General features: G+C 39.1%; 1 protein-coding gene across 7 annotated transcripts in view; it reads right to left on the bottom strand.

Annotated features, from left to right (window-relative positions):
- The window catches only part of SNX13 (sorting nexin 13), a 67634-nt gene extending 44792 nt beyond the window's left edge, over positions 1–22842 (bottom strand). For 2 of the 7 annotated variants that reach the window (XR_008747267.1, XR_008747268.1), the window contains exons 1-2: positions 22283–22524; positions 1855–1967 (exon numbers count right to left, since the gene is read on the bottom strand). Coding sequence is in view for 4 of the 7 variants with exons in the window: in XM_055804396.1 (XP_055660371.1) it covers positions 1855–1967; positions 22651–22668 (131 nt within the window). In the remaining 3 variants the exon portion in view is untranslated. Of the gene's footprint in view, positions 1–1854; positions 1968–15670; positions 15690–22282; positions 22525–22650 lie in introns of those variants that run through there. The other 5 variants (XM_055804393.1, XM_055804395.1, XM_055804396.1 and 2 more) reach the window with 4 other exon arrangements.
- Between the last annotated feature and the right edge of the window lie 1123 nt (positions 22843–23965).

Genomic DNA, 23965 nt, shown 5'->3' with positions numbered 1-23965 from the left:
TTTCCTTCACAACTCACTGGCATATAATTTAAATGCTTGTGTCAATAGTAAGAATGCAACCAGCTAAGATTCAATGTTTTCTTTTTGAAACATCTTTCTTAGTTTGAACTACAAGATGGGACAGTAGTGGACTCCCGGCTTAGTGGAAGTCAGAACACTTTGATAGAAGCCAGTTTTTGAGCCAGTATAACAAGTTAGAAAACTGTATGACAAATTCGTAAGAACTCCAAATGTCAACATAAAGTTCTACCACAAATATCCGTGTCCAAAATTGTCATTTTGCTCCAGGTAAGGGTATGGTAATATTAAGAACACTACTATAATCACGAGCCAAAATTAGATTTTTATCTTCCAAATTTATATAAATGATGTTATGGTATATAAGTGCTAATCGTTAAGTGAAAATGTTACCTCATAACATTAATTTCTGTTTGATTCTAAGAGAAACACAACCTGTATTTTGTGTAATTTCAGGGGAATTAATTCAAAAAGAAAAAGCAGGCAAGAATAATTTAGATATAAAACTATCTGGCCTAGTTAGCACTCAGTTCTGTATGCTGAATATTATCACTTAAAGTAGGTGTGCGACTCTGAAAAAGATTAACAGTGGAGCCAGATCACAGCCTTAGCCAAGAAGATGTGTATGTTAAATTAATGAAGTAATAGCACTCTACTGGAAGGGCTGAGACTTCATATGTATCTACATAAGTAAACACATAATAGGGAGACGGATACAAATTTGACAGATACACTACCACAAGACTAATTTATCCTTTAAGAAGATCAGTCTTCACTAGCTACAAAAAAATAACCAAAGCAGCAAAAGAATCACAGCAAAGAGATATCAGAGCTGACTTGAGAATGAGTGAGCTCAGGCACTAGAGGCAGTCTCACAGCGGCAAACTGCAGCTAACTTCAGACATACTTCGCAAGAGACTCCTTTGACTGTTAGCTTTGAAAAGCCAAGCCACTGAAATTGATCAAGAAGGAAGGATAAACTTTTAAGAAATTGTTGTATTTCACATCATTTTCCATACTGCAAATACTCAGGAAGTGGTAATACAAAACAGTAAATGGATGAACTCTTGCCCTTTGGATGAACTCTGCCCTGGACAAACGGCAAAATATGCCAATCACACATTATCAACATATAACGAGACAAAAGCATTTATTTAAAACTTAGTTCTACTTTAACTAAATCCTTGCTCTAGCACACTGACTATTCTCATTTCTCAGAAATAGAATTCCAAGTTTAATTCAATGTGCTAAAACATCAGTTAACATCAGCTATTTGCTGCCTTCCTGTCTGTCTGTATAAAAGTATGAAATGCCTACAGCTGCTGATCTACTAGTTCAAGATGCAGCAGGATTTAGCATATTTTCCACACATTCAGGAAAATATTCACTCACTTTCCTCATGACTGAAGTATATGAAGTAGGAAAATGAGATTGTGATAAGGGGACATAATTACTTAGTAAGTACCTGGGATAAGAACTGACACGGTAATAGTAACTATGAACCGAAGTTAACATTGGTTTTATAGAAGTATGTGTCCTCTAACACCCATTATAAATAGCTACTTTTTGTTAACAAAAAAAAAAAAAAAAAAAAGAAAAAGAAAAAAGATTTCTATTTTGCCTGGGCAAAGGTAGTATAAGCACTACTCAACAGCAAAAAAAAATTATAAAATTGAGGTTTTAAGGAAAAAAAAATTGCTCCTAAAGAGCTGCACAAATGTGGAAACATTAATTACACAAGTCATTTCAGATTTTCAGAGCAAGCTATTTGCTAATATACACATTAAAATTTTACTTCCATCGTAAATTATACAAAATACTAAGTAGTGTACTTACCCACCCACAAAGCAGAGGATATAAAATGCAAAGTAAAATATAGCAAAGGGTCCAAAAGTTACTAGAAAAAGCACAAGGCCAAGACTTCCCCATCCCCATATGGAAAGACTGGTCTGTAAACAAAAACACAAGGAAAAATAATAATTAGTATGATATTCATATAACTAAGTCTCCAAAGCAATATTTGCAGTTTCTACAAAGCTTTGTACATTTTAACTAAACATTAAATAAGTTTTGCTTGATGAAATAAAAATTACCTTTATTTTTTGAAAGCATACTGCTATCAAGTATACTGTGGGCTAGTAGGCCATTTTAGCCAACGTCAGAGGATTTTTTCTTTGAAATACTGCTACTCCTCTCTCATTTCAGAGCAACTATCACCCTTTAAAGTGTCATTTCTTTTACTTTTTTCCTCTTAGCTTTGTCATTTTTCTTTTACTCCTCTATTCTCATTTTGTGCACTTTTGTTTCTTGAGATGCCTTCCCCAAGGTGATGTTCTCCACTACTTCCAAGAAAAATGCAGGCTTTATAACAGAGCAGGAAGAAACGAATACAACCTTGTTTTACACAACTAAAGGTGTCATTTTCTGCAACAAAGCAACACTATCTCTTCCCTAGATCAAAACCGGTTTAAAGACCAAAAAACCATCCCTTTCTCCAGTCAAGTCACAAATGGGCCAACAGGTGGCACCAAATATTTGGTGCAAATTTACTTTTACTCTAAATAAAAGGGAGCGAAACTTAAGAAACTGATTAATGCAAAACCTTTTACCACAGAAATCAGGAGCATTCAAAGAATTCTTTGAAATATCTAAATACAATTCTGTTCTAAAATCCAGACATTTAATATACAAAGATCACATATTCCCAGATGAACATTTTCTCCATACAAGCTACGTGAGATCTAGCTTAGCAGGCAGGACTGATACTTTGGCAGTGAGGGGGACGGGGGCAGGCAGGACTGATACTTTGGCAGTGAGGGGGACGGGGGCTGGGAGGTCACAGACATACACGGGACAAAGGTGGTTTGAAAAGCCCATGGTGCAGCTGAAGTTGGCTGCAAGAGCATCTGTGAGGCTGATGGGATTTTGGGGCTGGTGCCTTGCAGAGCAAAGCAGGCAGCACTTCACCTGCACTGGCGGATTCACGAGAACTATGAAAGAAGCAGGTTATAGGCAAATAACCCGTAATGATATAGGTTACAGTATAAGTGTATTCATATGCACATACATATACATACACACTTTATCTATATAGATAGATAGAAGTATGTATGTACATATACATACACATATATGGAGGGTAATTAAAAAGCAAGGGAAAGCCTGACTGTAATGAGCTACAATAGTTTTGAACCTTCACAATGCTGCAATGCAGTCAACAAGGATTATATAAATTAAATTCAATCTAGTCTCTAGTTCAATATGGAAAACATGTTTCAGCCAAGTCCCAAGAGTGTGAAACCAATGATGTCAAGTATTTATAGACCACCAAAACTGTTCCAGCTCTAAAGTTCTCAAGTTTTCTTTTTTTGTTGTCTAATTTACGCCTTTCCTACTAGTAATCAAATGACACCCTGACAGGAACTCAGACAATTGCTATGTCAACAAGTAACACTAAGAAAGTATTTAAATAAACTCGTCTTGCAGTTTGACATTTAGAAAACAAGCAGGGATTGAACACCGTATTTGCAGAGAGACCTTTTTTAGCTTTTAATATGGAGGGCAGGGGAAGCTTACCTACAGGTCTTATGTCTCTAAAGGGACTATTATTTAGATTTCATCTGTCCATCTTAGGCATCGGATTCAGAAAAATGAGCTTCCTCACAAAAAGTTTTTAAAATCCTACAGAAAATGAAAAGTAATGTAAAATAAGGCTCCCACATAAAGCAGCATTGTTTCTTTTGCGAGAGCAAGATATCAGACTGCCCAAAAGCAAAATCAAAGCTCTAAGGAGAAACAGTTTCATAGATGTAAACTGTAATCAGAATAATGTAATTCTTCCTAGCTTATTACAAGTTTAATGGAACACTGAGATGAAACTATTTTCTTCCTAGTTAAAGTTTCTTAGTAAAAGATGGAGAAGCTTTTTTCCTTGGCATTTGAGGCTGGAAAAAATGACAGTTGTCTACATACTTATATGTTTTAATTAGACATGCTGCCAATTAAAAAACTGGATTGCAAGTTATTCAATTCTTTTTAAGCGGAAAAAGTGCTATATTAGGTGATATTAACTGTACAATCCACACAGCTAAAATGCTGAAGGATCAGAGCTACAATAAATAAAAAAAAAATCTTGGCCACAGCTGAGTAGACGATTTTGTTGACTCATAGTAAGTAAATGCAGTAGATAAACTGCTTGGAGGGTGCAGAGGAGAGAAAGAGAAGGAAAAACCACAAAATTTAAAAAAACTTGACAAGTAAAAAAGACATGAGCTCATTAAACATCTACATTTCACTAGACAAAGAAGATTTGTCATATTCATGCCCTCACAAATACATTTTAGAACTTCTGCAGAGCACTACAAGTAACAGGAAGATAGGCACACAGAAGATAGCATTTAACTGTGGTCTTTTTTTGTCAAAAAAAATCAGTGTGCTTAATGGCATTTTTTAAAAAAGTTTAAGTTCTAAATATAGGATAAGCATTCTAAATGACTGAACAAAACTGAATTGAACTAGAGAGCAGGATGCATATTCAGAGTTGGATGAATGCATAATTAACAAAGAAAGTTCTATAATTCCAATAAATAAAACCATGACCTTTTGTCCTATGCTCTGCTTTTACAGTTTAGCATATGGCTACAGAGATCCAAATCTCATTTGGTATTTTAATAGGATTTCTTAAAACTCACACAACTTGGTACACTGCAGTAAGGACAACAGATACTGGCCCAATTCTTGTATACTTTAGATGAGTGGTTTATAGTCTCAGGGATTTAGAGACATTCAAAAGGGATCTAATCATCAGCATAGTTCCCTTCAGGCTGACTGTAAATAAAGTTTCCCCTAATTTTACACTTCTTAAAGGGACTTTGGCAATGTATCTCCCAGACAAAAATTAAAACTTTGTTTAAAGTTCCTTTAACACATCAGAATCAACTATCAAAAAAAGAAAGTCCAAACGTTACAGAAATACGACTATGCAGCTGGTAGTATGGAACTAGCTCAGGTAATCAAATCAAACTCCGCTACTTCCAACTTCTTTCCAAAGTTTTAATTATAATGTAAATTTTTTAGAAGATTCCCGGTTTTACTGAAGCTCTGTCTAGCCTAACTAGAGGGTGAATGCTTGTCACTCTTGACAGAAAGAACAAGCCAGTCTTCAGAAGAGATCATATAATGCCAGCACTTTAGCAAACTAAACTGCAATTGAAGGGCTGCCTCCAAGTCCAAACAGCACACTGAAGAGCCTCATGAGGTGAAAGGAGACACACTAAGGTGAACAGTCACATGAGCTTGACTCAGCTGTTACAGATAACAAGACTACCACCTCTCAATGGCACCTGTTTTCTTTTTTTGGGGGGGGGGTGTCTTACAGATATAGCATCCAACAGGCCCCCACCACTTCTGAAGATTGGCATTTGTGACTGTTTTCAATTTAATGGTCAACAGAACAACTTCAACATTGAAAGAACTGTCATCTAGAAATAAAAACATGCTGCTTTGCTTACAAGTCTTTCACTTTTTATATATCCAATTACATTTTCCCATTAATATTTTTAAAATGACAGTAGGTGACCTGTCCTAACCAGACATTGATAAACAAACTATTCTTTGCCATTTGGGTAGTTTAAACTCTTTCATTTTTTTTAACATGATGTTTTGCTGAATGTATTTAATGCCACCTCTGGGCTCACTTTAAAAAGTCAAGGATTGCATATACAGTACATGTCAAGTTTAATTTTGTTAATTCTACACATCTGCATTTTAACTTGACTTCCATTTGGAGTGTAAATGGAACGTGGTCATGTATAAACCTTTCTATAACTAAGGTGAGTGTCAGTTTTGTCAAGTGATTAAACACATTCTTTGAGGATTCAAATTACTGTCTTCATTAGCATGACAAGTAACATTGCAAAGCTGTATCAACTGGATTGCCAATTTCATCTGTGATGAAACTGTTATGTTACAGTACTAGGAGAAATATTTAACAATTGTGACATAAACCATCGGTATCTTTGTTGTTACATTCTCATATCTGCCAAAGTTAAAGCAATCAAGAGAAAGACAAGACAAGAGGGGTTCTGAATAGAGTTCTGCATACTCTCATTTCCTAGGATCTCTAAAGATCCCTTTTTAACTTCTTCCTTCTTATGCTTTTGCACTTTTCCTTCCTTAGCCCAAAAAGGGCAAGGCAAAGCAAAACTCTGAGCTCCATTCCCATTTCAGACTATGTAAAAATAATTGCAGTGAATCTACAGAACAATTCACTGCAGTCCTCACAAGAACACTCTTGGAATATTTGTAAAGGAATTTTATATACTCTATTTTGTTTTCACTGTTCCAAGTTTAATTTATTTTTTTCCCAAAAGTAAGCTTAAAATATTGAAGTATATAACTATACAATAATCTTTTAAACAAAAAAAAAAATTACACAATTAATGTTAAGAAGTTAGGCCAATGAAGTTTCTGCTGGATAAGTGCCATATTCCTGCTGATGTCTCCTGGTTACAGAGGCTAGAAACTCTCCTCTCCTCTGCTAAGCAAGAGTCCACCTGTCCGCTCTCTACCTCACCTCCACCTCTTCCGCTCAACGCACACTTTGTATGTCAAATGGCTTAACTGGTTAACAATTGGATTAATTCAAGTACAACCATGTCCAACTATTTAGTTTGGATCTTGCATGAGACAGAAAAGCTTTTAGGATCATTTTCCCCTACCCTCCCCCCTGTTACACAAAGTGGTCTAACAAAGCCCTCATGGACATTATTTTTTCATCTGTATTCTAAAACCACAATTACTGCACTGTTTCCACTATTCATGAAGCTCATTTTTAGATGTGCAAACCTTTAAATGAAAATATATGCTAACATTTTCTTAAAGCACATAACATTCAAGTACAGTATGTAACTAAAAAGTTTAAAAGCCACTGTGCATATGCTACTTCAATTTCAATTTTTATCCAGAAAGCAAGAATTTCCATTACTAAAAACCTGCCCATCTGCTATAGTCAGAATTTTACTATTAAAATAAAAATAGAAAAATTATGTTCCATATTTTGATACAATTTGTTTGTGTAACAAAGTTGGTGAAGAAAAATGAGTCTTCTGATTAATACTGATAGTTGTTCTACTAGAAATGGTAAATACTTTCAACACCAAACTTTCTTTGAGAGTGAGAAAACAGAGTAAAATTCAGCCTGGATTCAAGAGTCAAGATTTTTTTTTCTTCTTCTTTCACACGTCCTGTGCCAGCATTGCTGATCACTACAGAAAATTAGGAAGTGGATTTTTTAATTTGAAACCAACCTTCATTTTACTGACCTTTATTTTCAGCACTAACAGCTATTCTATTATACAGCAGAACTATCAGCAAGGGACAGAAAGCCTCATTTCATGTAACCTTATTTTGAAAGTCGAGTAAGTATTTGTCTTGCTATGAAAAACAAGAGGCCACATTCACAGACATATGCACTCTTTCTGATAAGATGCTTGCATTAAAATCCACTCTGAATTGTATTCTAGTTTAAAAGGATATGGAGTTTTGGTCAAGTTTAAAAGAAGTACCTGAACATCTTGCATTACGATGGGAAACAGGAGATGCAAGCCCACTTTCAGCTACTTAAATATGTGACACACTCAAACCCATTTTTAATATAATTTCCAAAGAAGATTTCAAAGATCCTTTTCCTTTGTAACAATCCGTATTGACTTGTAGCTATAGATAGTTTAGCCATGTGGACAGAAGACATACAAAAAGGATCAAAGCATTTTGCATCACCTTAGTTGACTAAAACAAGGCCAGGCTTACTGCGTGACAGGATCACCTAAAGTGATCTGAAGTCAGAAAATAAAATAATCCCTCAAACTCTATCTTGAATTCAAGCCAATGAGATAATCTAGACTCTTCTATGTTCAGCCTCTGGATAAACAGATTACATCTATTTCAAGTTTTGCTAGTGTAAAACACTGGCAAAGGGGAGAGATGGGGAAGCCCCCAGAATCTTTATCAAATAAAAAAGAAAGCCTGTTCTAAATGGCTAAAAAATAAATAAATAAAAATTAAGTTACATGTTCTTAAATCAAGAAACTGTTACTGCATATTTCACTTGTGATTACTGCTCAAGCAGTATTTTAAGCTTTTTAATTACTTGCTTAAGATTGGAGCAAGGAATTATTTAGAAGTTCCTTTCACCAAAGTTTTCTTTCTTTCACTGCTAAAGAAACCAAATACCACTAAACAAATTTAAAAAATCATCAGTGCTTTTAGAACAATTTCTACCACTTCAGATTCCCAATATTTATCTTAACAGAAATACACTAAATCAGTCTTTCTCCATAAGAGTCAGTTCTAGTAGGCTGTCTCTTTATGTTCCATCTTTAGATGGAGGATAAAGTGGAAAAAGATGGGTTATAAGAGCTCTGATAGTGATCATTCTTAAGATAAATCTGTTATTTTTCTATGGAGATACGACACAATTTCACAGCAGCTGCTGTGCACAAAATAGTTTGCGCAATCTTAAATTGATAGAATTAGCTTAAAAAAAGAAAAAGACACACAATACAGTATCTACTTTAAGAAATCTCAGAAATTTCAAACAATAACAGCCCCACAAAAATAGAAAGTGAAATGAACTGAAAGTGCTTAGTTTCTGCAAGTATGGAACTGCCAAAGACCTGAAGGTATAAAATAAATTCCATAAAATTATGAACATTTTGGAAGTGTACACTGCAGCAGCAGTTATTGTGCTTTTTTTCCCTAAACAACTCATCAAATGTGAAACAGCAGACAGTACCCTGAAATTTTATATTAAAGATTTTTGTTTCCACCACTGCATGACTTGCTTAAAAGCATCTATAAGCAAGTAATTATTCTCAAGCAAACTCCTTAAAACCAGTAGCTTCTTCTAAAGAAACTGAAATACCATGTTTCAACAACATATCAACAGGATGTGTGTTATATTTTTACTAAGAATTAAAACTTTTTATATTGTTTATAGATAGTTTGCATATACATAATTATTTTATATATATACATATATATGTACGCACACAAAATCCAGTACTTAAATTTACTGTAGAAAGCTTAGTCATTAATTTCTAAATAATGTTTTAGTACCCTGGCTTCCTCAAGGTTATAAAATTAGTCACCTGAGAGTTTTGTGTAATTCTTTAATCCACTGGTAAAGTTATATCTGCTACCTGCAGCACAATTTTCAGAGTCCTATGAACTACAACATTATCCCACCAACATTAAGATGCAACTGCTCTGGATGCAGTAATTTTACTGAGGTTTTTTTATTCTTTTAGAAGTACATACCACAATCTAAAAGTTCCCAAATAAGCAACACTCCTCATCCAAATGAAAAAGTTGCTTTAAAAATATTGAGTTAGCAATGCAACCTTAGAATATTTTTAACCGAGACTGGACTAAATATAAAGAGGGACTCTATTGCCTTATTAGGTCAGGTTAAAAATGTGAAAGAATACAAGTGGATGAAGCTAATGCACATTAGCTATCATAATACCCATAAGGAGTCTTCCAGTAACACTCAACAAGACTAAAAATTAGTTTCCACATTGCCTCTAGTGATCATGGCTGTTGTCTCCAACTACAGTCAGTCATGTCACATGTCTTTGTGGAATTATTTTGGTAAATGAAATAAAGCAGTTAAAAGATCCCTCTCCACTCCTGGGAAGGGGGGGGGCGGGGTGGGGGTGGGGATGTATCTTTTTTTTATTAAAAAGGCGAAAAGCTATAAACAATAATGTAGGGCTCAGAAAGGAAAACCACATTGAATTTCTCAGCCATTATGTCAAATGGCACCTTGACTACAGGCAGTACTGAAACCAGTATTATGGAATCCAGAAAGCCAAAGCTCAACAGAAAGCCACCACAAACGATTTCTCAAATTATACTGGCAACAGAAGAGGATCTACAAGAAGGAAGGTCCAGGCCAGGAAGAAAGAAAAATACATGCCAGTCAGCCTTACCTCAGTCCCTAGGAGGGCTGTGAACAACCAATATGGATTTACCAAGTACAACACACCTGATCAATCCAACTGCTTTCTACACTGAGGTGACTGATGTTGAGGACAAGGAGGGGGGCTTAGATATCGTGCACCTTACCTTGCCTTTAGCAAGACCTCTGACACAACATACCATAGCCTCCTTATCACAAAACTGGTGAGGTATGGGGTGGAAAAGTACATGATAAGATAAGCAAAAACTTGACTGGATTGCTGGCTGCAGAGACACATGATCAGCGGTACGAAGTTCAGTGGGCAGCCAGTGACTAGGTAGGAACCTTCAAGGAACAATGTGGGGACCAATGTTGTTAAATGTCTTCACCAACGACCTGGGTAATGGGAAACTACACTCCCGGTAAGCCTGCACAGAATAGCAAACTGGGGTGAATGCTCAGTACACTGAAAAGTTGAGCTACTGTTCACAGTGATGTCAACAGGGTAGAAAAATGGGGTGACAGGTGTTGTGGTTTAACCCCAGCTAGTAACAAAGCCACTTGCAGCTGCAAGCTCACTCCCCCCACCCCAGAGGGCTGGGAAGAGAATCAGAAAGGAATGTAAAATGTGAAGGTCAAGATGAGAACAATTTCATAATTGAAATAAAGTTAAAACAATATTATTATAACAGTTATAATGAAAAGAAAGGAGAAGGGGAGAGGAATGAAAGGGAAGGGGAAAAAAAGGAAAAAAAAAAGTGATGCACAATACAATTGCTCACCACCTGCTGACTGATGCTCAGCCAGTTCCCAGCCAACCTCCCAGTTTATAATCAAAGCATGATGACCCATGGTACAGAATATCCCTTTGGCTAGTCTGGATCAGCTGTCCTGACTGTGTGTCTCCCAATTTCTTGTGCCCCTCCATCCCTCTCGCCAGCAAGGCTAAGAAACTGAAAAATCCTTGACATAGTATAAACATTACCTAGCAACAACCAAAACCATTAGTGTGTTGTCAACATTGTTCTCACACCAAATCCAAAACACAGCACTGCACCAGCTACTAAGAAGAAAATCAACTCCATCCCAGCTGAAACCAGGACAAGAGGAACCTCCTGAAGTTCAACAAAAGCAAGCAGAGGCTTGCATCTGGGGTGGAATAACCCTGGGCCACAATACAGTCTGGGAGCCAACTCTCTGGGAAGCAGCTCTACAGAAAGGGGCCAAGAGGTCCTGGTGGGCAATAAAGTGAACACGAGCCAGCAGTGTGCCCTTGTAGCAAAGGTGGCCAATAGCATTCTACCCTGTAACAGTGTTACCAGCAGGTCCAGCAAAACTTCTTCTCCATCTGGACATCTAAGATCACTCCTGGAGCCCTGTGTCCAGTTTTGGTCTCCCCATTACAATACAAATCCATCTGGAAAGCAACGTACAGTATCCAATTCCACCACAAGGTATTTTGCGCCAAAACAAAATACATCTATATACTGAAGCCACATACTGGCTACATTAGCCACCAAGGGAATGGTGGATTTTAAAAGTTTACTGGTGCTCCCAATCAATATTCTCACACACACACACCCTTTCATGTGACTGGGAAGCAACACAACTTTTAAAAGTATTACCCTCCTCCTCCACCCTCTGGTGCTCACCTTTAACTTCAAAAATAAACAAGCAAGAGCAGTAGTCTCCTACACACCTATCCCCAACATAAAAGGTATCTACTGCCTGAACATTGGAATCTGAAGAAACAGCTACTAACATTATACTAATTGATTTTAATACTTTAGGGAGGTTGGGTTTTGTTTTAATTCCAAAACCTCTGCCAGTGCCAGCACCGCAAATCTAGTTCCAGTTTGGATTGCTGCTTGCAGTGATCACCCCTTCACTATATCAATTTATCTTCTGATAGTTCCCCAACATTTTTTAAAAGTATGTAGTGCTTTTTAACCAGCATCATAATTAACAAGCTACAAAATGAATGCGAAAACAGAGTAATCTCAAAGATAAGAGGTTCCAAAAGAACCACACACCTTAAAGAAGCAGTTTTCAGTAGCCAAAAAACAAATATAGCACAGGTTGCAAATTCAGTGCATTTTTAAGAAGAAACTTAAATCCAGTAACAGACTACTAGCACCTCCCTCTAAAGACAACTACTCCACTGTTTCCTTCTTAAGTTCAAACTTGCTGCAGTTCTTTAAGTGCCCTAAGTTTTCTCCAGTTACAAAACACGAAAAACTCTGATACAACCACTATTTCACTACAAATTCCCAGTAGTCTCCCACAGTACATCTAAACTACAAGGCCAAATTTCCTATGAAGCATGCTTAATGGATGAAGACAATATAATGGTGGAAACAGATGTTACACAAAATGACGAAAACCTTTACAAAGCTAAAGCAAGCCTCAAGTCTTCCAGTTCCTTGCAACTGTTTTTCTGGACAGAGTACCATCCCATTGCATAAAACAAACCAAAAGAAAAGAGATTAGTTCAGTGTCTCCAAAGTGGACTAAATAGTTCACAGTGTCCAAAGAAGACTGCAAATTCTTCAATGAGCAGCTAACTCTCAGCAGAATGGACAGTGCAGACAGAAAAAGCAGCACCTTGAGGGTATGCCAAAATATGCCCTTACTTAAGAAGGGGAAAAAAAAGGGGGTTAAATATTTTTGTCTTTTTCCAGTGGGATAAATGTAATGGGAATATTAATACAAACAATCCAGAACTTTCCCCATGTGTTTTAATATCCTTTCCCAATCCCTCCTCCAGTCCTTATTGCTCGTCTGCTCTACTCACTCACTTCCAAGATACGTTTGGTCCACCATCTTTTTTGGGAAGCATGGTTACTCTGTGCATCTCATTCACAGTCCTCTGCACTTTTGCCTTTTCCTGAATACTGTTACTGCGAAAACCATTCTGCCTGCTGCTTCAGCAATTCCTAAGAAACTTCACAGGTTTTACTCAAGTGATTTGCTACACAATGCTTCTGACAGGCACTGCAGTGCATAGCCCAGAAGCAAACAGATATGCGTAAGTAGAGTGGAGCCTCCTACAATTTCTTCCAAAACTCTACTCCATAACCTCTGTCCATCTGGCCTCTCTATGGAAGCCAAAAGTCCGCTGAGTACCCTAGATGACTCCTTTAGCCTCAAGTAGTCTTCCTTTCCTTCCTCACAAAAAAATCTGATCCCAGAGTTTCTGTGCCAACTAGTCCCTAGGTATCACCAAGATGCATGTACTACCTCCTGCCCACTACGACACCGAGGAGGGAAAGCAAGCATCAAATCTGCAAACAAAAGTTTAAATAGAGGGGTAGTTCTATGAACTCAGTGCAACACTTCATTCTCGAACATCAGGGCATGGAATACTTGCAACAAATATCAATGAATTTGGAGGGGGAAATGGGGAAGGAAACCACAGAAATGGTGCATCAACTCTTGCCACTAGTATTTCAAGATTACAGACTGAAACTAATTATAGACTAAACTAAGTCATTTGAGTATCAAGCTCTCAGGGCAAGTTTACAGAAGATATCTAAAAACCTCAATCATTGCCACTTGCTCAAGAACATCAAGAACAAAAAAGAAACCTAACCAAAGCAGAATTAGCTAACCTTACTCATTAATTTTTCTGGAGGCAGAGATGCATTCAGAAGTCACAGAAGGAATGATGACATTCCCTGTTTTCAAAAAGACAGGAATTATTATGGATATTGATTCACTTAGATCTAAGAAGCAGGACACGCAGGAACGTGCTATACACTTCCCTCACACTGAACCATGCAGCTGTTGATCTAGCAACTTCTCCCGTGTTCCCACTCTCATACCTCTCCAAAAGGCTGGTTCACCAAGATGCAACAATTCCTCGTGCTGTTGCTGCTTATCTGCTGATACGAGAAGCAGCATCACACCAGCCTGTGTCTGGTGTGAGGGAGAAAACCTCTTTAGTAACAGCCCAAACTATATCCAGTTAAGCTGAATATGAAACAGCACTCAGTGTCTTAAATTCCTTTATGTATGCAGGATATCTAAAGAAAAAGATAGCAAACCCAGTGACAGCAGCAGGAAAGCAAAGATAAATATATAAGGAAGAAAAAATAAAGAGGAAGGAAACACACAAGAGCAACAAGCAGTAAATAAAAGAACCATCATACAGACAGCAAAGCAGAAGCATTCATAGACTAACCCAGGTATACTACCCCGCACAAGAGCAATGCAGTTACTTTGACCATTGGAAAACAGAAGAATGCTTTGCATAACGCATCAAAATAGCAAGACTAAGAGAAGTAACAGTTATGGGCAAATCTATAGAAATAAGAGAAAAAATGAGAACTGTGCAAGCATAATTTATATTGTGATTATTAAAACAGAAAAATAATTTCAAATAGAAAACAAAATAGTATCAGTTAAATAAAGCATAATCAAAACAAACAGTAATACCCAACAGCAGACCATCATTAAGTGGAGAATTCAATAAAGGAAAATACTTATTAAAATAATGGAAAAGCTTAGGAGCATTCATAGAGACATTACATTTGCCTTTGGTCTCACTATTACTACTTCAATGTTCTCAAGAATTCTTGAAGAAACTAATAGGGCAACTGCCAATGGAAAGAAACAAGACCAATACTATCTAAAGTCTAGACCTTAAAACCAACAGAAATAAATAACTCATTTCACAGTTTTAGTCACACATACAAGTCAAATTAATGCAAGCATAAAGCACAAAAGAGAGAATGCCGTACATAGTTGTAAGACCATAAAGCAAGGTGCTGGTACTAAATACTTGTACATACAAAGCAAGAGTAAATTATGTTTAACATTACTGTGGAGTCCTTAATTTAGAAAAAAAAGGTGACTGTGAAAACAAAAACTGTGGTAAGAGTGAAAATTTAAATTAAAACCTCATTTTCCTATCCTAGCATTGTAAAGAAATTTCTTATCAAAACAGTGAAAGTTATAGTCACACAAACAATTTGTTTTCCCCAAGAATTTTAAAATCATATATAAGCAATAAATGAATCATAATTCCCATTTCATTACATGTACCATCAGATTAAATCAAATTAAAACATTAAATCACAATATTTAAGATTTCCATTGTAAATAATTTTACCTTAGTTAATGAAATTTCAATTTGTTAGCATCATGATCAGAAATAATAATTTGAGTATATAAACTATAAAAAGTTATTTTCTTCCAAGTATGCTAAAATAGGTTAGCTACATCAATCAAATATAGATTTCATTAAAAATTACAGTATCTATTAGTAACAAATATGCCAAGATATACCGGGGGGGGGGGGGGGGGGGGGGGGGGGGGGGGGGGGGGAGCGGGCACGGGCAGGGAAAGAGACACTCAGCATAGCATTTTAGGTGAAAGAAAATAAAAAAAAATTATACCAAAACACCACACACCAAAATAGAGATGCAGTTTCAAGTACAAATAGTTTCTTCAGTGGATAAGGAATATGTATCACTATCACTGATCCTATTATTTTCAAGAAAACACAAAAATCATTACATATGCTTCAGAAAAGTAAGACGATACAGTGTTATCAAATACTACAACATTTGGGAAAACCGAAAACAAAGTTTTGAGCCATGATGAAGGATATGGAATATAAAGGTTTAAGTGAAGAAGTGCCAGGCCTCACTCAGAAGAAAGAACCTGAGAATGAATCATCACACATACCTCTCCTCAGTCTGCAGCAGCAGTTGTTAGAATGGCAGCATGGCAACAAGCAAGGCTTCATCACATCTCTAAGTCAAACAGTTCCAAGATCACTTTGATGATCAGCAAAACTAAAGCAATCACAGGTTGGATACTTATTTCCTACAGCATGTATGCCACCAGATTTTTAACTCATCTACACAGTCTGGAATGCCAAATGCTGAATACAGGATGACTGGGAACATCAGGCATGTTCTTTCCCTTTGCTTTCAGTACTGATTAAGAGCTATGAGAGAAATTATCGCAAGTCTGAGGCTGTTTCGTAATCAGTTGGCTAGCTGTGGCAAGAATTTCCGATGAACTTATGGACTATTTTCTACTTAGCCTCATCCAACAGCACTGACAGGAAGAGTGGAAATGCAAAGCATCCTACATGATGTGTAGCAATTCAACTTCCTGCTCAAATTTATTCCCTTACATCACAGGAGACAGCTTATGCTACACCGCCTCAGAGTACAGTTTCTTAGAATTTCTTAGAATTGTAAAAATATAACTAAGAAGCAAAATACAAGATCATAGAATAGTGACATTTACGAAATAATATTCTGATAGAAACACATTTTTCCTTAAAAAAGAACTGGGATGACCCCTTTCCTCCAAGAGGTATAGGATTAAGGGAAGAAAGGCTGAGGAACAGACATAAAAAATAAAAATAAAATCACACTGTAACAAAAGCACAGCTGCATTTGAGCAGCTAATATTCTTCAAAGTAAGCCCCCAAATTCATAAACATTCTTGGAAAGAAAATGTGTGAAGCTTGTCTTCCTACCCAAAACCCCAACTACAATGGGATACTGAATTATGCATTTTAGACAACGTTACAGAAAACAGGTACCTGTGAACTTTTAATTAGGGCACATTAGCCCTCACCTGAATAAGGACAGTTCTATTTCCACCTGTGACATAATAATAATTAAAAGTTATTGATATTTATTGTTTCTGATTATCAAAAACTTTTCCAACCAAGTCAAGGCACAGAAAGGACATTGTACACACCATTTAATGCAGTAAGGGACATAATGGAAAGTAAACACACAGAGATGAGTTTATCTCCTTCTCCTGCTGGCAACTGGTAGACAGACTAACTGGTGAGGTTCAAATCAAATTGGTCTTGTGCTTACTGTCTGAGAAAATATGCAAAGCATCACAACTGAAGAAGTTTAAGGGCCACTGGTGAAACAACTTCAAAATGAACTACTGAACTAACCACTACGGTCAAACTGTATTCTGTCCTGGGAAATCCCTAAATTTTCAGAGAACCCCACCTGAACAAAACCAGTTATAAATTTGTGGGGCTTTTAAAATGTTTGTAAAATGCAAATATTAAAACACAAGATTAAATCTGACTCACAATGTTTTAACTGCAAAACACAGATCACATCCCCTTCTATATAGAAAAGCCAATCAACACCGTAACTTCTTCAGAAAACCACCTCTCCTCTCTGAGGATTTTTACACCTAATTCTGCTTCAGAGTAAGAATAAAAATCTTTAACAGGTATTCCCAAACTCTTGACAGGGTAGAAGTTGACCTCTTTTCCTAAATAAATGGCAGCTATAAAAGGAGTCCCCTAGCTGAACATACCTGTCACCTATGGTTACATTAAAAATAAATGCCTGTTTCACATCATACCTAGAATCACAATTACACGGTCATCATTTTAAGGTGTAATGCTATAGAAATTATGTAAACAAGTTTAGAATGCTCTTGTTTAAACATTTCAATGTGTTTACATCATGAAATAATGCCCCGTTTTTTTCAACCCAAAATTCAAATTTTCATAACTTACTGGTGGAGGGGGGGAAGACAGATCAAGCAATTAAGCCCAAGATCATAATGCCTTGTACTTCTTGAAGTTTCTCTCTCACATAACTACAAGAGCCAATTGCAATTGATTTTACTATTATTTCAGCCTTGGTACTCTCAGACAAGCATGATGGTAAGTGCTAATGGGACTTCAAAATATTAATTCTGTAACTGTTGCCAATGTCTCACATACAACACCAGTGTTCTCTTGTTTCTAGTAACAGCAACTCTCCTAATGCTAGTTCAAAGGAAAACATGCTTTGTCATCTTTGTAAGGGTGGGGAGAAAGTGACAAACATATTTAAAACTGAGATAATTCCCTAGACTGCAACCAGACAGAGGAAATCATCACTTGGAGCTCCTTCAGCTATCTAACCAGACAAGCTATTACTATTTTTATTGAACTAAGAAACTATACACTTTTCTTCTTCCACAGTATTTTGGGGAATGGTCCAGACTGATATTTTAAGAGTTGCTGCAGAACACTGCATTCAGTCTCAGCAGTTTTGGCCCAAATGTACACTCTAGAAGTCCTGAAGCATTTAGACACTATCTTTTACTAATAGCCAGCAAAATATTTACAAACAAATACCAGGAATATATGACACCTATTCTTTGTAAAAGGTTAATCTTGCTAATTTTACCATTCCTCACATAAATTTAACTGATGCTCCACAGCCTATGGGAGTCATTAAAAGAGCTGTCACAGCAACAATTAAGGACAGAAAGCAGACCAGCAATAGAGTAGACTTCATTTACAGAACATAGTGAAGGAGAAAGAGAGGCCTTTTCTTACCAAGGGGTTGCAGCTGACGTTCCAGCTAGATCTCATCTGACAGAACACTGTCACCAAGGCAAAGGTCCAGCATAGAAGTTTCACAAAAGGACAAAAAACTAATTTCTTTCCACACCCTGCTGTCTACACATTTGAAGCTGTCCCTACCAGCAAAACATGGTCAGCCACATGAAGCACCACAGTAACCCTCCATTGCCATTTATCAAGGAACAGAAAAAAACAACAATGCTATAGTATATCAAGCAGTAAACTGTGATCTGCATCTTTCAGAGCTGAACTAACATATACGTTACAATGTGCTACTGTTTCAGTAAGGCTGATTCATTATTACTCTAAAGCAAGTTGAAACAAGCTGCCGAGTGAACTTCATTCTTAAAACATCAAGCTAATTTGTTTGGCTTTGCTCAAAAACAGTTCCCAATGGTTAGCAGCTATCAAAACTTAACAAAAAGTTTGTTAAACATCTCATAAATAAAAAGTAGATTGCTTAATGGAAAAGAAATACTACATGTAGTTAGTGAATTATCTTGACGTTGCAGTAACAAGAAATACCAACTTGTCAGAGCTTGTTTTGTATGGCTCATTTTTAGGTGTGAGGAAGAAAAAAAATTCCTACATTGTCAAATTTTTAAAATCTCAACTGTCACTAGCAACTGGAACAACATACTCTTGCTAAGCTGAGAATTAAGTTGTCAAAAATTTAGTTGCTGATATATTCAGAAGGAAGTCCTCACTAAGCATCTCAAAGCAGTTTAATGAGCAACTGGAGGAAAAAAATTGGAGAAAGAAATCTACTCCTTAGTTTTTCCTGAAGTGCCTTCTTTAGGGCAACACCGGCTGCAAATGCAGACAGCACAGGCCATCAATGTGAGAGACATTCTAAACCTTCTTGTAAACTAAGACCCATCAAAATCCCGTTTAGTATTTGTTCCCATCAGAATTAAGACACTACTGACAAGCAAGAGCCAGAGCTGTAAAACACCAGCTGCCTCACAGTAGTCAGGGCAGCACAGTTTCTACCACGCAAGATTTGATAACGTGGAGGACAGCTGTCTGAAAACACAAGAGACAGACAACTGCAAGTTGTGTCCATCATGGCCTCATCAGACAAGAAAGTGCTGACTACGGAAACAGCATGGAAAGACAGTAAGTTGCATGGAAACAGGCAACACTGGGCCTTGAAAAGCAAAGGAGACATCTGATGAACAAAAAAAGGGGAACAAGTGAAAAAACAGAGAAAGGCCAACCAAACAGACTAGGGAAATGATCACTGCAGCAGGACTCTGAACGCATGCAGACAGAATGCTTTCAAAGTGACTGTAGAAATAAGCTCTGATGGCCAAGATGATGAAAAATTGTGGAATGGTGTTTGCTAGAGTAGGTAAACAAGTATATGTGCTTGGCATCCAACATGATTCTGATGCAACTAAGATAAGTTAGGCCAAATAAGGTAAGGGCCAAACAAAAAACATCCCCTGTATTTTTTCCGGACAGGAAGTACGAGTACGATCTTGCCCTGAAATTACTGATTACACGGTCCAAATCTTAACTACATCCACACAAAATTGGACTGAATCTGCTGGGGTACGCATATATGGATACAGTCAAAGGATGTAGGAAACTGATCTTGAGAAACTTTAAGTTATGCTTTAACTGTATGATAACAATACATGTAGAACCAGATTCTGCCTTTCCTTCATGCTTAAATATATTTAAGAATAATATTGTCTACATTGTTAAATTATAAAACTAACAGTTATAATGAGGGGAATGTTTCTAAATTTTTATATCTAAAAAAGAAATGATGGCGATCTTGGTCCTTCTAGACAGTAGCAAACTACACAAGTTTGCAAATATCCAGCAATTTTTTTGATGTCATTTCACTATATGTTCTTAAATAAAATAGTTATTTTGACAGGGCGGAAAAAAAACAACAGACTTACTAGCAGCCCAGTGCTCCACCTTTTTACAGTGTTTACAAAAAATTTAGGCAGCCTACAAACATGTAGTTTTCACTACGGCCCTACTCTAATTTCAGTCTGCCATACATTCTACCTCATTTCACATATACAGGAAAAAAAAAAAAAAGGCATTTATAGAATAAGTATCTCAGTAGGCTTGAAGCAATCTGCATCTTCCTGCAAAGTGTGGAGAGGGTTCATGAGTGCAGCTGCATGCAGTCTTCACGAAGTGTTTTAGTTACCAAGTCACCATTGGAACACCTGAAAAAGCACACTGGAAAGGACTCATTCCAGTTCACATGTCAGGTGGGTTCTCTGACAGCCAAGAGCTGCCTGGTTGTTTGAAGAACTGCTCACAACCACTCTTCAGGCAGGCTTAGCAAAGCCTGCAACTTTGCTATATCCCCCCTGACCCAAAATTTAAAGTCATCTCCTTGGCAGAGACCAAATCTGCAATACTTTACCCTGAAGGATCTTGCCCACAAATATTTTATATACAGGAACTAGATGTAAAGGACAGCAGAACCCAGTCCTCCAGACACCAAGGCTAAGTATCGTAACTGGTCATCACACACCTAAGCACTACATTTTACTCAAAAAGCCAAGGAAGCAAGTGTCATCCACACTGTCACACCACTGCTATTAGAAAAAAAATAAAAATCCCAAGACAATAAAATGTCTTAGCACACACACCCATCATCAAACAGAACAAACAGTCCAGTATGAGGCACCGACCCAGAACGTTCTATGCCTCCCTGAAAATAATCTAAATTACTATGGTTAATGCTTATGCATCACACTCGCCAACGCTATGTAATGCAGATTATTAACCCTGACCACTCACCAAATACCCTTCACACAAAAATAGGTCATGTATTCTTACAGGTTTAACTCACTCAGCAAATTTTATCCTCCTGGGGAAATCTGAGAGCTCATGGCTGTACAGAACCGCTTTCCTAATGCCCTTAAACTTTGAATGATGCAAACTGAAAGCTTCGGGACACTTTTTTATCTATCATTCAGGAAAGCAAAGATAATTTTTTCAGGTGTCAGAAAGCAAGCCTTCACCCTTCAAGATTTAAGGCAGTTCAGTTTTGGACAAATAACCTTCACTGCAGGATAAAATGACAAATTATAAAACTGAGGTAATGCAATCATCATATTGGAGGATTATGTGTAAACCAGACACCTTGCGGATATATTAAAAAGGGAAAATCAATCACTATTTGTAGAGAAAACTCAGTACGTGGTTAAGTCTCATTTCCAGCAACCAGAAACCACCACCAGACTCCCCCTCCGAGGGCACCTTTGGGCACAGTAGCCATTTCTAGCCCACGCTGATCCTGTAATACCTGCTTGCCTCACAGCTTAGCTGCCCTGCTGTCTTGGGACAGAACCCCCCTACCCCCGCAACAGCAAAACTGTTCGGTTTGAGCCGTTTAAGAAGAAAGCAAACACGAAGCCTTTAGGAAGCTACCGCAGAGGAGGCCTGAGGGGCTGAAGTCGGAGCCAGCGCTCGGGGCCCGGCCGGGGACATCTCTCCGGCGAGGCCTAGGGCCGAAGCAGGCCCCCACCGCACCGGGCTGCCTCACCGCTCCAGAAACCGGGCCCGCCGCGGAGGCGCGGCCCGGAGACCCCTCGCTGGGCGGGAAAGCCCAGTCGCCGGCGGACCGCGGCGGAGGGCGGGGGCGGGCCCACCCCGGCCGGCTGCCGCACGGAGCGAGCACGGCGGGCCGGAGCGTCCCCCTCCCGTCCCGCCCCGCCAGCCCCTGAGGGGGGAACGCCGCCCGGCCGGGGAGGAGGGAGGGGTGATAAGGGAGGCCCGGCGCTGTCCTAGGCGAGCTGGCGGGCGCCTCTGCGGCCAAGGGGGAGGCTCCCTGCTGCTAGGCAGGTTGGAGGCCCCGGCGGAGGGCACAGCCTCCCCTCCACGGCGGGCCGCGGCGCGCAGCTGCCCGCTGGAGCGGACGGAGCGCTGCTCCCGCACCCCGCCGGCCGCGGCAGGGCTCTTACCTCTGCTAACATTATTACCCCGCTGCGCTGCGGCGCCTCGGCGGCTCTAGCCCCGCAGCATGGTGAAGCCTCGCGGCCGCGCGAAAAGCTCCCCCGCACCCTACGGGGAGGCGAGGCGAGCGCCGCCAGCCCCCGGCCGCCTCCCTCAGCGGCCGCCCGCCGCCACCAGCCCCGCAGCCGCCCTCGCAGCTCGGTCCGGAGAGACCGCCATCTTGGGAAGGCTACGTGCGCCGCCGCCGCGCCCCGCCCGGCGCGCCCGCCCATTGGGGCTGCGGGACGCGGGGACGCCCCTGCCGGGGCCGGCTCGCTGCCCTCCCCGCCCCGCCAGAGCCAGGCCCGCCGCTCGCCTAGCCGGCGCTGCTGCCTACCTCGGCCCAGGGGACCATAAGCAGCGCAGGCGGTCCCCGGCAAGGGTCTGGCCACAGGGCTGCGAAGGTGCCGGGGCCCCGCGCTCTGGTAAATCCGGGGGCTGGGTGTGGCTTGGGGGGTCGGAGCCGAAGCCCAAGCCCGTCCGCGGTGCAGCGGCCTTGAAACACTGCGCAGCCCAAAGGGAGAAGTTGAGGGCAGCAGAGTTTGAAACGTTGTTGTCCAAGATGCTGTACCGTGCTTTTTTGGTTTTTTGGCCCTGCCTCCCTTGAGACGCTGATGTGCCTTGTCTCTGAGCTCTTCGGTGCCAGGCAGCTGTTCTGATGACGCCAATTGAAATATTTTCTTAAATTTCTAACCAAGCAGCATGCCTCTCATCCAGCAGTAACATACGCAGCACTGCATGTCTTTCCCAGCTCTAGATGTTAAGAAAGAGACATGTATGTTAAGTCTTGTTACCTACTACACTGTTGTAAGTTGTGGTACCGAAACCCATCTCCTCAGGACCAAGCTGTGCCTGCACCAGGCTGGCGAGTCCCGCTCATGGGGCAACGTACTCCCATGGCTCAGTACTTGAAATTCTGGTCTGAAACTTGGTTTTCCTTTAAACACAGTTCTGTGGGGTTTTGCATGCTTGCTTTTCAACTAGACTTTAAAGTTAACCTTAGTTGCATTAGAGTATAAACAAGATGGGAGGTTTTTTTCTGCATGGCCAGTAACACAATGCATAGCAAAGAAGTAGTAATGGTTCGCAGGGAAGGTGGAGAAAAAGCAACACTACTGTGAAGCAACACTGTGAAGAATACCAACTGTCAATAGCAGTGTAGTAGAGTAAAGCAAAGGAAGGTCGGTGGGTTTTGTAGAAGTTCTGTGATTTTTCCCAGGGATTGTTAAATACTTAGCACTTCAAGGTTTCCCACTTCTTAGTTTCATCTGTATCACTTGAGTTTCGGTTTTACTCATACAGCTGTTTTTCCCCTGTTGGAGACCCAGCTGTTAGTCATGTGAATGAAAAAGAGCAGACCCTTGATATTCATAATTGTTCATTTGCTTTTTCTAAGTAATCCAAAATACTAACTTTTAAAAGTATCTAGTATGCTTTGTACTTCTGAGTCTGTATTTTTAAATGTTTCATGTTAGCATTACTCTTTCCTGCAAGCTGATCCCTCAGAGAAAATCCAAATCTCACAGCACACACAACTCTATTTTAAACAAGAGGTTTAACAATAACAACCATGCAGTGGTCCTGCACATGGTATATCATCATCTTGATAAATTAAAAATTGTTCAAAAATGTTGAGCAATGGGAATTGTGAA

This window comes from Falco peregrinus, chromosome 5 (assembly GCF_023634155.1).
Source record: "Falco peregrinus isolate bFalPer1 chromosome 5, bFalPer1.pri, whole genome shotgun sequence".
NCBI lineage: Eukaryota > Metazoa > Chordata > Aves > Falconiformes > Falconidae > Falco > Falco peregrinus.
Note: the sequence above shows the minus strand (reverse complement) of the source record. Positions and strands in the feature narration are given on the sequence as shown.